Source organism: Sciurus carolinensis, chromosome 1, assembly GCF_902686445.1.
Source record: "Sciurus carolinensis chromosome 1, mSciCar1.2, whole genome shotgun sequence".
Lineage (NCBI taxonomy): Eukaryota > Metazoa > Chordata > Mammalia > Rodentia > Sciuridae > Sciurus > Sciurus carolinensis.
In genome coordinates, this window is record NC_062213.1 from 68,956,641 (window position 1) to 68,973,458 (window position 16,818).

At 33.4% G+C, this 16,818-nt stretch overlaps 1 protein-coding gene across 3 annotated transcripts in view; it reads left to right on the plus strand.

Moving 5' to 3' along the window:
* Armc1 (armadillo repeat containing 1) overlaps nucleotides 1-16,315 on the plus strand; it is a 30,494-nt gene extending 14,179 nt beyond the window's left edge. For 2 of the 3 annotated variants that reach the window (XM_047524286.1, XM_047524277.1), the window contains exons 4-7: nucleotides 8,848-9,037; nucleotides 13,025-13,141; nucleotides 13,227-13,301; nucleotides 14,128-16,315. In XM_047524286.1, coding sequence (XP_047380242.1) covers nucleotides 8,848-9,037; nucleotides 13,025-13,141; nucleotides 13,227-13,301; nucleotides 14,128-14,319 — 574 coding nt within the window. In that variant the 3' untranslated portion in view covers nucleotides 14,320-16,315. The remainder of the gene's footprint in view (nucleotides 1-8,847; nucleotides 9,038-13,024; nucleotides 13,142-13,226; nucleotides 13,302-14,127) is intronic. The other variant, XM_047524295.1, reaches the window with a different exon arrangement.
* The last annotated feature ends 503 nt before the right edge of the window (nucleotides 16,316-16,818 follow it).

The following is a 16,818-nucleotide window of genomic DNA, read 5'->3' on the forward strand; positions in this document are numbered from 1 at the left end:
TTTGTTACTTCATCCTGGTTATGATCATGGTAATAAAAGTACTTTGGGTGAAATTTTCATGAACCTCATTGAGAGGTTTCTTGAAGACTTAGAGCCATTTAATTTGATTTTGAACAAGTGAGTAGTTTGTGTATATCTTTAATAGGTATAGTTACTGATGTTGGAAATATGTGGTACAAATAAATAGATGTGGGAAATTAGATTAAAAATAATGTTGAAATATTAATACATAACTTTATATTTGAGCTTCACAAATTTAGAATAAATTTAGAGATACCATTGATTAACCTATAAAACTATTCCTACCTTGGTTGACTCAAGGATGTGGTTGTATGTATGTATAAATGAGAGGTATAATAGTTAAATAGTAGGGAAACTGCTTTTACCTATGTAAGAGAAATGGTGTCGGTTCAGGTCCTTATCTTGGCAATCAGCATACTAAAGTGAATGTAGGAATAGGTAAGTTGTATTGTGGGATAAGGTCTGTGAAGTTAAAGAGAGATGAAGCAGAATCAGGCAGAGAAATCTCTAGACTACAATGCAGATTTGACATTTTTGAAAGAGGAGAGGAAGCTGAATGGAACAAGGACAGTTTCATAGTATAACACAGGTCTGACCTCCAACTCAGTGGGCAGTTCCAAGCAAAGATTGCCCTTTAGAGGAATCCCACACTAAGCAGAAATGACCAGATTTGTGTACCCTCATTAGTCAGTCATTGGCTGGGGAATGTCTGGGAAGAACACCTCTTTAGATTTGTAATGGATCTGAAAGCCACTGTGGTTGTAACTCTGTGACTGTACCAGAAGGGCAAATACTTTCTTTTCTTTGTTCTTTTTTAATTTTTTTATTTGTAGATGGACACAATGTCTTTATTTTTTTAATGTATGTTGTGCTGAGGATGGAACCCAGTGCCCCATGCGTGCAAGGCAAGTGCTGTACCACTGAGCCACAATCCCAACCCAAAAAATACTTTCTTGAAAGGAGATCCAAACATTGTATCTTCATGGCTTCTGCAAGTGGCTTATTTTTAAAATTCATATGTGAAATATATATTTTTAGAACAAAATGGTGAGCATTACTTACTTCTCTAATAGTAAGAGATACACATACTTTCCATACTTCATTATAATTTAGTCCTATAGCTCTTTTAAAAGTGGAGATATAATAATTTTAATATACATTTTGCAGTTCATTAGGCTGTTGGAGACCTCAGATTTGAAGGTTGACTGAAGATTTTTAAGTCTGTTTATCAGTATTACCATCTTAGAAGTTTATTAATGTATTTGAAAGCTCTGTTAGTGTGGTTATCAGAAGGTTAATAAAACTGTGTTTTAGCTTGTAAATATCAAAACTATGAAGTGTTAGAATCAGGTTTTGGTTCAACATGTTTAATATTGTGTTGTGAATGTCCTCATGACTTGGACATGGTATTTTTTTTTTAAAAAGAAAATAAATTTCTCTGTTATTCTTATTACAATTCCTCATTTACTTGTTTCTTTTCCTTCTTTCTTTTATGTGATACTGGCGATTGAGGCACTCTACCACTGAGCTACATCCCCTGCCCTTTTTATATTTTATTTTGAGACAGGGTCTCACAAAGTTTGCTGAGGCTGGTCTCAATTCTGCGATCCTCTTACCTCATCTTCCCAGACATCTGGGATTACAGGCGTGCGCTACCCTGCCCAACTCCTTGTTTGTTTTGGACACTTCTGTTTATAACTGTATAACATTAGTGACATTGTAAATGTCTATTCTTTAAATATTTTGCAGGTTTTTTGTCTTTTTTATTTTTGTGATTCTGAGTATTCAACCCAGCGGCTCTCCACCACTGAATATACTCAGCCATTTTTTGTTTTTTATTTTGAGACAAGGTCTTGCTAACTTGTCCAGGCTGGGGCAAACCTGAAATCCTCCTGCCTTGACTTCCTGTGTAGCTGGGATTATAAACATGCAACACCTTGCCTGACTTATTTTACATTTTGACTTCTGTGTTACAGGTGACTGATTTATTATTATTTTAACTTAACTGGTATATGAACTAATTGGCATCCCATTTTTATGTAATCACTGTGGTGAAAACTATGTAGAATACAATGAATCTATATTGTATACAGAAGTTGCTTTCTTTGATGTGACTGTTCTATGAAAACAAGCTAATCAGGATAGGATTAGAAGCACACTTTCAGATCAGTATCTCTCTGGGAGTACTGAGTTAGGGGGATAGTTGGTTATGCTGTTATGAACTACACACCTAAGAAAGTACCAGAGGAATAATATTCCTCTAGTTCAGAAAGACCCAGAAAATCTGTTGTGAAGGGGTGCTGCCTTACTAACTAAAGAGCTAAAGAGAGCCTTATAGCTGGCAGTGATCAATGGGAAACCAAAAAAAAAAAAGGAAGTAAGGAAGGAGAATGATGGAGATTATTCTTTACTTAGGTAGCAGAGAAGAATATTTTATAAAATAGGGAAAATTCTGCATACTGATTTTTTTTTTTTTTATCCTTTAATCTCTGTATTCTTTTCTAGAGAATTTTGCTAAGATTTTTCACATGTATTCAGCAAATTTTAGGTTGAGGTCACATTGGAATTTATAAAATTTACAATTGGATTGATTTCCAAGTCACTGTTACTTTTGGTTCTTTAATTGAAAGAATTTTAGGTTCTCTGTCACTCAGAATGAATCTAGCATTATATTCTAATTTTAATCTGAAAAGTTTTAATTTTAAAACTTTTGTTGAGATTAGAATCTTTTTTATATTGTAATTTTAGACCTGAATTCCTTTGCAAAGAGAATATTCAAAATGTCAATTTGAAAGAACATCTAAATTCAGTTTAAAGCATTCGTTAACTAGTATCTTAAGAGTAATACTTCTGATATAAGATATATTTTCTGAAGTACTATCTAACATGATATGCACTATGGATAAAAGCCACTTTAATAAATGTGGCATCATAACTTTAAAATGTCTCATTTCATCTGGGGAACATACCAGAATTCTAGATTTTGAAACAGTGCCATAATAAATGGTGGCCTGTTGTATGTGATAGTGAGATTGAACCCAGGGGCACTCTGCCACTGAGCTTTATCTCCATCCCTTTTTATTTTGAGACAGTGTTAATAACTGGGATTACAGGCATGCATGGCCACTTGTTAGTTGTTAATGATATCTTTTGATTCCCACCTATTAGGTGTACAATAGTCTTAACTTTTTCTACTTTCCTTTCCCTCATTCTTCTCTGTTTTTAGTTTAAATTATGTCTCGCTAATCAGATCATTTATATATTCTTCCATTTTCTTTCCTGCCTTTATTTTAGTTTTACACACAGTTAAATACATAAACTGCTCATTTTTAGTTCTTTTGCTGAAGTTTTCCCAATAAGCTCTTGATTGTTGAAGCTCAATCTCTAGTAGATTGCTCAAGAAAAACTCACGTATTTGACTTCTTTTATGTTTAAAACTATTTTTGTAATCTTGATACCTGAAAGACAAGTAGGCTGGATTCTTGGTTCACCTTTTGTTTTCTTGATATTCTTGAAATTGCTGCTCCATTTTGCTTTGATTCATATGTTGTTTTCAAGAACTCTGGTGCTATCTTATCTTACAACAGATAAAGATATTATAGCAGTAGTAGTTTAACAACATATAAGGAGCATTCTGTAGAACCGTTCTCCTGTCACATCATTCTTAATGGCTACAGTTATAATCTACATCCTTTGCTTTTTTTTTCCCCAATGTTTCAATGTGTCTTTTTTAATAATTGCTTAACATAGCAATTGTTGGGTTTTTTATTTTTTTATTTTTATTTTTTTTCCCTGTAGAAACTCAAATTGTAAATATTTTAGGTTTGTGGAATCTGGTCTCTGTTTTAACTACTCAGCCATGCCCTTATGGGTAAAAAGAGTCACAGGCAGTAGGGTAAGCAAACAAGTTTTGGCCCAAGGGGCAGAGTTTCCTTACTTCTGACTTCATTCTTAACTAAAACAAGAGCAGTTGCCTTCCTTCTTAGAACCATTTTAAAGTCAAGGTTATTTTTGTATTACAAGATTAAGTATTGAAGCTGAGGTGTAGCTCAGTGATAGAGCACTTGCCTGTGTTCAATCCCCCAGCACCACACACACACAACACACACACACACACACACACACCCCAATAAAAATTGTTATTATTATTATCTGAGATGGGATCTTACTCTGTGGCCCAGGCTGGTCTTGAACTCCTGGGCTTAAGTAATCCTCTAGCCTTAGCCTCCCTAGTAACTGATGAGCCACTGCCCCTGGCTGAAAATAATTTTTGATATATAATCAAGGTCAGAGATCACTTTTTGGGTGTGTTTTAAAAACAATATTTTGAAACATCAATTTAGACAACTAATTAGTGGTATTTCCTAAGTGTGGTATAATATGAAAATGTATTTGATCTTTGTTCCTGATTTCTGTCATAGATCTTCTAAAACTCTGGGAATTTTCTGAATAATGACAGTATCTCTTTTGAAATTCATGTTGAACCCTTTTGGATCACACTTGAGTTTATGCTAATGACTTAGTGTAGGACCCCTAAATTGCTTCAGGATGGACATAGTCACCAGAAAAATGAAGTGGCTAGAGGGTTGGAACTTTTAGCCCTCTAGGAAAATGGTATGGTCTAAAGAGTAAGCTTTTTAAAAATGCATGAGATATGGAAAGTTTCTGGGTTGGTGAACATTCAAGGTGCTAGAAGTGTGGCATGCTAGGTATAGCATGGAAGCCCCTTGTATCTCCTACCTATCCTCTGTTTTATCTTATATTTTTTCTTTTATCTGTCAGTTCCTGAGTGCCTCATATAATAGGCGCGTAAACATAAGTATATTGCATTCCTGAGTTTAGAAAGTTATGAACCTGAAAAGAAGATTTGTGGTAACCCTCACCTTTTTAGTCAAGTTGGACAGAAATGTGGGTTACCTCGGATCCTAGTACTGGTGACTGGCCTCTGAAATGAGGGAAAGTTTGTAGAATTGAGACCTTAAACCTTATTATAAAGTCTTATACCAGCGCCAAGTAGTCAGTGGTAAAGTCGAATTGTAGAATACCCAGCTGGTGTCTGGAGGATCAGGGAAGTGGTTGCTGGTATTGGGAAACACCTTCAAAAGGTAGCAATAAAATGAGTCCTGTGAGGTACATCAGAAAAACATAGTTAAAATAGCAGTGAGACCATCATTGATTTGATATGCTTTTAAAATCTTTCCATTCTAAGGAGAAATTGGGGCTGGGGCTGTAGCTTGGTGGTAGAGGGATTACCGAGCATAGATGAGGCCCTGGGTTCAACCTCCAGCACTGCAAAAAAAAAAAAAAAAGGTATAGAGAAATGACATTAAAAGTCTTTCATGGTTCATGTTTTCACCAAAAAGGAGAAAAAGTTTTTCAGAAAGTAATGTTTTACTATCTGAAATTGGTAAGAGTGTGGAACTATGAAATAGGAATTTTTAAATGATGCTGGTGGTAGTATTTAACATTTCATATAACTTCTTGGTAATCTAAGTATATATAAGCCCATGTGACTATGAGGTTTTGTTGTTAATTCTAACTTTCTAATTAAAGTTTTGTGAGCAACCTCCTGACGCTGTGTACACTATCTTAACTGTACATGTACCGCTTTTGCAAATTTTTTTTATAAATAAATGACTGTTTCCTCCCTTGCTCTGTTGGCTGTCCCTGTGAAAGCTAGTAGAATATATTTATGAAAGAATTAAGCCCTAAAGCCTTACGAAACTCTTCAGATGGAATGACTTATCTTCTCTCTGATACATATGGAATGATTCTAACACATTGAGAAAATAGTTAATCAGATAATTGTTGGGTTTTGTTTTTTTTGTGTTTGTTTGTTTTGTAGAGCTAAATTGTTGTAGAACCACAGTTCAGTAAGGGTGCTAGAGAAATGGTTAGCCGGAGGCATGAGAACAATAATTAACCAAGAAAAGAAAGGCTGGTTTAAGGAAACTGATAGCAAAAGAGAACTTTCTATTTTTTTTTTTTATTATTAGTGTTTTTTCGAAAGCTGGTCCAGTATGGTAACCATTAGCCACATGTGGCAATTTAAATTAATTAAAGTTAAATTTAAAAATAAATTTCTAGGAGATGGGGAGTGTAGTTCAGAGGTAGAATACTTGTTTAGCATGCAGGAGGCCCTGTGTCAATCTCCAGCTATGCAAAAATGAAATGACAAGATGTGACATGACACGACATGACATCCTCAGTGACACTAGCCACAGCCCAATGTTCAGTGGTCATATGGCTAGAAACAGTATTTTTATTATCAGAAAATTCTGATAGGAGAAGTTCTCAAACTTCTTTGTCTAACTGCATATAGGGCTATTTTTTATATTTTATATTAGTTTTATTTCATGGGATGTTTCTTAATTTTTACTGAAAGAATTACTCAGAGATGTATATATTTTTGTGTCTTTACCACTATTAAAATTTTTAAATGGTACTATTAATATATAATAGCAATTTCAAGTTTGTTGGACTTTTTCAAGCTTGGATAGTATCCCTACTTTGCCATTCTAATTTGAAATCAGTGTCAAAAACAATGTAAGTCATCTGTGTTGAAGTTGGTAGAATTTAGAAGACAGATGGGTTTAGGTGGGGACATAATGTCATTAAAATTGATTTGGAAAACCAGGTGTGGTGGCTCAAGCCTGTAATCTCAGCAGCTCAGGAGGTTGAGATAGGAAGATTGCAAATTCAAAGTCAGACTCAGCAACTTAGTGAGACCCTGTCTCAAAAAAAAAAAATTTTTTTTTTAGAAAAAAAAGTTTTATTTGCACTTACCCTGTTAAATGGTTCTAAATTTACATCAGGTTCTCAAATAACTATTGGTTCATTATAAAGCATATAAAAAGTTTTGAAATAATGTATATTTTAACAATAATTATATATGAAGGTCATTAGTTTTGTTTTTGTTTTGTTTTACTAGAGATTGAATTTAGGGCTTTTGCACATTCTAGACAAACTCACTTTCACTCAGCTAGACCCCCAACCCTTTTTATCTTGAGACAGGATCTTACTAAATTGCCCAATCTGGCCTTGAAGTTGATCCTCCTGCCTCAGTCTCCTGATAACTGGGATTACAAGCCTGTACCACCTTGCCCAGCAAGATGATTCTTTTTTTTTATTCGATCCAAACACCTGAAGGTTACTTCTTTTTTTCCTCTTAAATTCATGGGTACCTCCAACTATTATATCCTCGTACTCTATAGCTTTTATTTGGTTAATAATTAGAATAGCTGAGAACTGCAGTCACCTTTTTAATAATCTATAAAACAGCTATGGTGAAACATGCTGAGACATCTTCTTTAAAAAAACAAAAAGGCTTTAAAGATTTTGGTTTGTTTTTGCTGTATTTGGGATCAAACCCAGGTTCTCACACATCCTAGTTAGGTGTTGTATCACACTGAGCTACATCCCCATCCCTTAAAATAGTCTTTTTGGTAATTTCCTGCAACCCAGAGCTAAAGTAACTTACCTTTGTAGTTAACTGGACCAGAAAATAACCTTGTGTAATTGAGTACCTGTCACTGTACATTTGTAGCTACGTGGAGCTTTAATTCCAGGGATGATAGTTAATCTGATATGTACAGTCTGAATATGAATATCATAAATTGAAGTATTTCTTTTAATTCAGTAAACAAAAATTTTTTAGGTTCTCTGGAAGGTATAAAGAGAATACACATCCCTACTAAGGTGTTTATATACTTGTAAAAGAAATAAAAAATTAAAGTCAGTACAAACATAGTATTTTGCAGAGTGAGAAATGGGCTCTAATGGGGTGTTCATATTAAAGGCAGTGGTGAAACTGAGACTCCAAACGTAGAAATTAGGTTGGAAAGACTTTGATCTGGCCGAAGAACTCTGGCTGAAGAAAGTATGGAAAGCATTATAGAACAAAGAACAGCAAAGAGGAATATGTAAAAATGCAAGGTCTGTCTAAAAGATATACAAGTATCATAATGAACTAACCTGAAGAATTATAAAAGGACAAAAGGAGCTGATTTAGACAACTGAATGGGAACAGATTTTAAGGTCTCCAATGTGTGTTGAAAGGTTTAGACTTAATTGATATAATGAGGATTTTCTTATAGTTGTGTGTACCTACTATTTATTTGTTTCAACTAATTAATGATAACCATTAGATCTGTGCTGTCCAATATGGTAATCATCCATTAAGTGTGACAATTTAAATTAAAATTAATTAAAAGTAAATCCATTTTTTTTAGTTGCTTTAGACACATTTCATGAATTTCATAGCCATGAGTGGACAGTAGAAAATAGAATATTTCTGTCATTGTAGAAAGATGTATTGGATAGAGCAGCACTCAATATTGATATAAGGGGCTACAGTAGGATTTAAAAGTTTTAAGAATGAAAACTTTGAGTTGTGGTTTATGATATAGACATGGTTTGTAATGTAAAATCATAAATTAAAAAATAGAATGAATTTGAGTGTTCTAAGATCTCTTAAAGTAGCTGATAATATGATATTGTTTTGTTTTGTTTTACATTCTATTTTTTTGAAGTTTAGTTTATTTTCAAATTAAGAATTAAATGTTAGTGATGATCCAGGGACATGTTATGTAACCTGATCTTATTAGTTCGTTTTCTGTTTAATTATTTCATTTAAATGTGTTTTGTACCACTATAGTGATAGGATTTTTCTACATTATTGTTTTTAATTTAAATTGCTTTGCACATTATGACTTTTAAATTGGGCAAGGCATCAGGATGAAGGAAACAAGGCTCCTCAAAGTTGAGAAATAAAATTTCAGAATCAGTAGAAGTAACTGCTTATTAATTTAAATGTGTCTTTTCAAGGACTACAACTCCAGGAGAAACAAAACTTCTGGCCTCTGAAATCTATGACATTCTTCAGTCCTCCAATATGGCAGATGGTGATAGTTTTAATGAAATGAATTCACGTCGAAGGAAAGCTCAGTTTTTCCTGGGTACTACAAACAAACGTGCCAAAACAGTGGTTTTGCACATAGATGGTCTTGATGATACGGTAAGTGTTTTTTAAACATGTGGTTCATAAAATAGGAAAATGAAGTCTTGTAAACTAAATAAGTTTCTTTGGTGTCATTTCTTAGTAAGTCTTAAGAATAAGTCCTAATATCAGCATTTTATGCCAATGAAAAGTGACATTTTGTGCTAGAAGACATAACAGCTTTAAATATTTATGTACCTAAATAGATCATCAAACTATATGAAGAAAAACTGATAGAAATGCAAGGAGAAACAGACAGATTCATAGTAAGAGCTGGAGATTTCAATAACACTTTCTCTATTAGTAGAATAAGTCTACAGAAAAACCAACGATGCTATGGAAACCTCAAATAATATTATAATCACCTTAACCTAACTGATATTTACTGTTGTTTTACTATACCCAACTGTAAGATAATATTCATCCTTTTATGTGCACAGGAAACATTTACTAAGAGACTGTATTATGGTCCATAGGACAAATCTTACTAAGTTAAAAGATTTCAGACCTTATAGTCCATGTCCTTTTAGCACAATGAAAGCAAGTTAGAAATGAGTAACATAAAGATATCTAGGAAGTCCCTCCAAAATTTGAGAAACTAAAATAATCTGTGGGTCATTGAATAAATCAGGAAAACATTTTAAATTGAATACAAATGAAAATATAACATCAAAATTTGTTGAATGCAGCTAAAATGTCTAGAGTGGAAATTCATTAGCACATGCCTTAATGTTTATAAACAAAAGAGAAAAGATGTCAGGTAAATGACTTAGGCTTCTACCTTAAGAAAATAGAAAGTGGAAAACAAATTAAAGCCAAAGTAAATGTAAGAGAGGAAACAAGAAAGAGTAAAAATCAGTAAAATGAAAAAAACAATAGAGAAAAATCAATGAAATCAAATTTTGTTTACTTGATCAATAAAATTCATAAACTCCTAGCCAAACTGATTTAAGAAAAAAGATCAATGTCTGAAATAAAAGAGGACACCACCATACATCCTATAGACATTGAAAGCATAATAAGTAAATATTTTAAATAACTGTCAGTAAACTTGAAAATGAAAATTTCTTGACACTGATTTAACTAATCTCAATCAAGAGAACAAAGATAACTTGATTAGCTTTATATCTATTAAATTGAATTTGTAATTAACCTTCCCATAAAGAAAACTTTAGACCCAGATAGCCTCACTGGTAAATTTTCTACCAAACATTTAGGAAAGAAATAATACTGATTACACAAATTCTTCTGGGGTATTACAGAAATACAGTAGTAGTTTTGCATAACATGTGGTTTCTTCTGAACTCATTCTGCTTTGTTTACTTTTAATATTAGTCTTTCTGGCTTGCTTTCAACTAGTTAGGCATATTTTAAGTGAATTTCTTTCAGGTGTCATGTATTTAGGTTTTGCTTCTTTATCCAGTCTAAACCTTTCTGCCTTTTAATTAAAGTTTTTGAACCATTTACATTTAATATGTTTTTATATGGTTGAATTTTTTAAAAAATGCTTATCACTTTCTATTTGTCCTGTTGGTTCTTTTTTCCTCCTCTTTTTTCCTGCCTTCTTTTGTACTAAGTGGATCACTTTTGAGATTGTTTTATATCTTTATTTACTGATTAGCTACAGTTCTTTCACTCATTCATTCCTTGGTTTAGGGTTTATTTTCTAATCTTCCACTTATCATAGTCTAACTTCAACTAGTATTGTATAATTTCATGTATAGCGTAAGACACTTACAAGGGTATACTTTCACCTTTTTTTCTTCTCCTCTGTGCTGTTGTTAATCATATATTTTACTTCTGAGTGTCATATGAACCCCACAGTATATTGTTAATACTTCTTTAAATTAGATATGTTCATCCTGTACTAACTTTTGTACTAGATGGGAACACCTAGCGTTAGGCATAATTTTGGATATCAGAGATATAGCATTAACCAAAACTGGTATAATTTCATTAGGGGAGACGGACAGTAAACCTGCTGAAAGTGTGTTTATTGTGTAAACTAAAAATGAGATGATCTTATGAATCTTGTTTCTTTCTGTCTCATGTGGTTGGAATTCAGTTTTAGCCTCTGTGTAAACTAGGAAAGGTACTTTTCTGTTTTTCAGTTTCCTTATATTTAAAATAAAGAATTATATTTATAATATCCTAACTCTCATGTTATATGTCCTGTGCATACTTTTAAGTTTACCTGGTGTTAAATCCATGAAAGAGAGAAACACTCACCACACCCCTAAAAGGCCTTCACAGAACTCAGGTCTTGGCAGAGTAGAATCAAGAGACAGTGTACCAGATGAACCCACTGTGGACTGCATCCTGCCACAGACTTGTATCCCAGGTAGCTCCCTGAGCAGTGTTAAAATGCTGAAGCAAGAAATGGTTTGAATAGGGAGATAAGCAATGACATGAGAGTTGTTTTAAAGGAGGTAGAAAAGAGATTGAAAATTGTGTATGGTCTAGATCTTGGCATAGTGGTTAATTGCAGACTCTCATGCCCTCTGAAATACTGAGTCAGAATTTGGGCTTACTATAGAAACAGGAGAACTTCAAGATAGTGATTTTGTTAACTGGAGGTAGAGGAAGCAACAAAGAGAAAATGCAGCTACTTTTTAATCCATTCCTACTTTGGATCTTGGTTTGAGGTGATGATATCCAAGTAGATATGTCTGATAGAAAAATAAAAATAAAAAAGTTCTATTGGAGTTAGTAATGGTGAAGTGGTGAGAATAAATCTCCTGAGGTTCAAAAGAGAAAGAAAGTCACTTAGTTATAGGCACTAGACCTTGAAAGTAAGATGAGATAGAGTTGGAATAATGGGTGGCATAAGTACAAGACCTGGGTAGTGTGGTACCCTGCTTGAAAGCATTGAAAGTTGTATGGTACATTGTGTTATGAAAACCATCAGAGGGAAAGGAGAACTAAAAAGAGACTTTTGATGGTCATTGAGACAAAATGGTAACCATGGAGAATGCCATAATGTAAGATACAGTAACATTTATAAATACCAAGGAACAGTGTTTTAGTAGCAGTGACTCAGATGCTCAGTGCCTGCTAATTCTAACTTCAGTCTTAGAATTTATCCTAGAGATTTTTAAGCTAGAGCAGAAACTAGTAAGTTTAAAAAAAAAAAAAAATAGGACCAGAGAATAAATATTTGGGACTTTATAGGCCATAATGGTCTCTGTTAAAACTCCTGTCTTAGCATGAAAAGTAGCATCAGATAATACTGCAAACAAATGTGTGTGGCTTTGTTTCAGGAAAACTTTACAGAAACAGTGGATAAACTATAGTTTGTCCCTTGGGCTAGAGGAGCCTCTGATTTTCTGCTTTTGGGCATATTTTCACGTATTATTCGTGTGTTTTTTTTTTTTTTTAATTTAAGATGTAAATTAACATTGGCTATCCTTTTTTATAAAGATTATTAAAACTATATATGGAATTATTATTCTGTTGGTCTTATAAAATTTAATAAACTAGACTAAGCACCCCTCTCCATGCCCTGAAGTGTGAAACAGTAGAACTGAAATAGATATAGATCTACCCCTTCCTTTCAAAACATAGTCAACCCCTGCATGATGATGTTCAGTGGACAGTGAACAATATATAGAACTGTGGTCCCATGAGATTAAAATGGAGCTGAAAAATTCCTATCACCTAGTATTCTTACTTTACCTTTTCTATGTTAGACACATTTAAATACAGAAATACTTAACATTTGTACAGTTGCCTACAGCGTTCAGTCCCATAACACGTTATATAGGTTTGTAGCCTAAAAACAATAGGCTTATACATAGCCTGGGTCTATAGTAAGTAAGGTCTATCATCTATTTGTGTAAGTACACTGATGTTTGTAAAACAATCTCTTAACAATGTTTTTCTTAGAACATATCCCTTTTGTTAAGTGACATGTCACTGTAATTACTAGTTTAGTGTGGTTTAAGTTAATGTATTCCCTTTTAATATTTTACCTGTTTTAACAACAGTTTGCTTTTACCTTTTCAGTCTCGGAGAAATCTATGTGAAGAGGCTTTGTTAAAAATTAAGGGTGTTATTAGCTTCACTTTTCAAATGGCTGTTCAAAGATGTGTGGTACGAATCCGTTCAGATTTGAAAGCAGAGGTTAGTATTTTCAGTGACTAAATATGCTTGAGGTTACAGATAAACAAATCAGTGTTCAAAATTGTTCCTTTTTATCTTGACCCAGGCTTTGGCATCAGCAATAGCATCAACCAAGGTTATGAAAGCTCAGCAAGTTGTGAAAAGTGAAAGTGGGGAAGAGGTAACAGTTTTATTTTATTTTTATACCTGACTCAGACTGGATTATTTTTATGGCTACTAGATGACTAGTATTCCTAGATAAATAGTTAACATATATAAGAATTTGGTATTTCTTGGTTATCAATTAAGTTTTTTTAGAAATATAGAGAGCTTTTATATATTTTATAGTCTGTACTTACAAAGAAAGCTTTTTTTAAAAAATCTGTTTAGATACCTTGTTGGTTTTATATGGAAGATAACATGGTTTCCATGCATCAATTATTAAAAATACTTTTCCTTCTAACCTTCTTGTCCATCAGTATTCTTTCCAATAACTTTGTGATAAGGAAAATGAATCTGTAATGCCTTGAGCTCATTTGATTTTGTTGAGTCTTCAGGAATCCAGAGTTGCCAGATACTTGCTTTAGTTGTCTTTGCATAGACAGAAGTTGCTCATTTATTCCTAGGGCCTTGCAGATCAATATCCGTGGGGGGGGGGGGGGTTGTTTGTTTGTTTTATCTTGTTTTTAATCTTTACTTTAGTCTTTTGGTGTGGTGCTGAGAATTCAACCCAGTGCCTTCCGCATGCTAGGCAAGTGCACTACCACTGAGCCACAACCCCAGCCCTCAACATCCGAGTTCTTATTTATAGTTGTTCCTTTCTTTGTTGATGGCAGTGCTCAGCAATTGAGCCTGCTATCATGTAAGAGGAAATTTTAGAAGAAATAGAGCCTCTGAGAATAAATGTACTGAGAATGAGGAGTAAAGTTGACCTTTAACTTAGGACATATATATATATGTATATTAATTTGATTTTGTAACTAGCTCTTAACACATTCTCTTGTCAGATGCTGGTCCCATTCCAGGATACTCCCGTGGAAGTAGAAGAGAACACAGAGTTGCCTGACTACTTGCCTGAGGATGAGAGTCCCACTAAAGAGCAGGACAAAGCAGTGTCCCGGGTGGGCTCACACCCAGAGGGTGGAGCTAGCTGGTTGAGCACAGCTGCAAACTTTTTATCGAGATCATTTTACTGGTGACTTCGACTTCAATTTGGGGCTCAAGGACTGTGTGAACCAACAAGGGGCCAGTTTTCCATTGTTGTGGTGAACTGTCAAGTGCAATTTGCAATAAGTTATCATGAAAAGTTTTTAGATTACATGATTGTGTATGCTGCATTTTACATTTTATTGGACATTTTACCCCACTGAGTGGTAAAAAGGACAGAGGCTACAGTCAAAATTTGTTTATGAAAGTATTTTGGCTTTGTTTTCCTTTGTTTAATTGCCTCACTTTTTTTTAAAAAAAGGGTCCACTGTTAAAACCAAATGTGTATGTGTGTGCAGCTTTACATTTTATTTTACATGAAGCATGTGATTAGGAAAACTTGTTTTCTCCTCAAGCCTCAGGATCTATCAGAAGAGAAGTTTTTTCATAGCTCAAGTTGTGCATGAATTACTGAACATTTTCTATGCTTTTCTTCATGAAAGATACATGCTTTGGTACTCTTCACTGAAAGTTGAAAACATTTCTTATCCCCTTTTGTGCCTTTTAATTTTGCCAACCATGTTTATAGGAAGGACATTACTAATGACATTTTGCAAATTGAAATATTTTCATTTGAACATAGTAGTGCCCTAAAAATACAATTCTACAAAAACGTTGCAATTTTATTTGTTATAATTTTAATAAAATTAACACAGAATTCATTGAGAAGAAAAAGTATATAGTAGCAAAGTGCTTTTGGAACTATTTGAATGTGACCAAATGTGGTTCTAGTTGACTAGTGTTCACTTTGGTTTATATCAGCTCTTGAGGGTTAAGTTCACCATGATACTGCAAGAAACTGTAAATGGTCTCTTGGCCTTACTTTCTGATTATATACTATCTCCTGTTAGAAAAAAACTAATTATAGTGAAGAATTGACAAACTTGAAAAAAGAAGATAAAATTTGAATGCCTGTAATGCTATAGTGCCACTTTGGTGGAATCTTAACTTTAAAACATGAATTGCCTGGCAGAAACCTATTGAATAGGTATTTCTTTGTATTGCCTTTTGTGAATTTATTATGAAAATGCTGCAGTCACATTGAATGAAAAAGACCCAAATTATTGTTTATAAAGAAACAAAGCCAGCATTGGCACTTAATCTTGTTTCTCATGTCCAACCAGAAAAAAACTTCAGTGAAGGTAAGAGAAGTAAATATATATACATATATATGGTGGTTTTTTTAATTTGTTTTGTTTTGGTAGATAATAGCTAATTACATGTACGTAATGCTTTATTAAAGCTCTAAAATATTTGGCAACTAAGATTTTCTTTTTGGAAATCCACCTATATTCAGATATGTTTTAACGTTAACATGATTAAAAACTAATACAAAGAAATTGAAATTTCATTTTCATCACCATGTAGAGCTGCTATTTTACTACTTGGAGAATGTGAAGTGAAAATTGGACCCTGGAGGGTTTCTTTGTGTTTTCATCACTTCTCTTTTAGAGAAAATTAAAAGCACCCACTATTACTGGAGAAAAATAATTGTAAAATATCATCACCAGTGAGTTTTGAGTTCACTAGTATTGTGACCTTATGGAAGGAGAGAGTTTGAGGGTATTGAGAACAATATTTTTTCCATGTGTCTGGTCTCAGATTGAAGTGATACGCACAAACAGAAAATAAAAGCTTTCAGGGCACATTGCTTTAAATGCATGGTACTACTTGCTGCCAGAACCAGATGTGTTGATAAAAAAGGAAACAAAAAACCACCTCCTTTCTGTAGCCATTAAAGCAAAGTTTACTTTCTGTTTTAACAAGTTTTTATTTTATTTTTCATTGCCACACATCTGCTTATTTAAAAAACTCTTTGGTATTAATGGTTCAGTACAAGTAGGTATTTCAGCTTAATGTTTGTGTGTTTTAATTCTAAGTGTTCTTTTATTCCAGGTCTTATAGAGCAGTTAAGGCAACTGTAATGGCATTTTTGAAGTATATTGTAAAGTAATAAAAGGTAACATAATTAAAATTGAATGAATATTGCATTCTTGTGATATATGCATTATTGATTACTCTTTTTTTGTGTGGTGCTGGTGATGAACTCCAGGAACTCATACATGCTGGGCAGGTGCTCTACTACTTAGCTACTCTTAGAGCCCATTGAATTTCTGATTTGTAATTTACTACTATTGAGCAGATGCCTTCATTTATTTTTTATTTGGTTTTTATTTTTTAAAACAATAAGTGGGAAGGGGGCTTAATACTTGCAGCCCTGAATGAAGTTAGCTTTAATATCCTGATTCTTACAGAATTGTTACAGGAGAAAAGAAAAAAAAATGTGTGTGTGTGTGTGTGATAGTAATTTCTGAACTTTTATTCATTAGTAAAATGCAGATAATAATTCTACATAGAGTCATTATTAGAATCCAGTAATATCATGAGTGCTTTGAAAACTAAAAATTTTACCAGTGTACAATAGAATTATTGCTTGTGGCTATTTGACAGTTTCTTCTTGTCCTTGTTCCTCAAGTGATACAATGTACTTT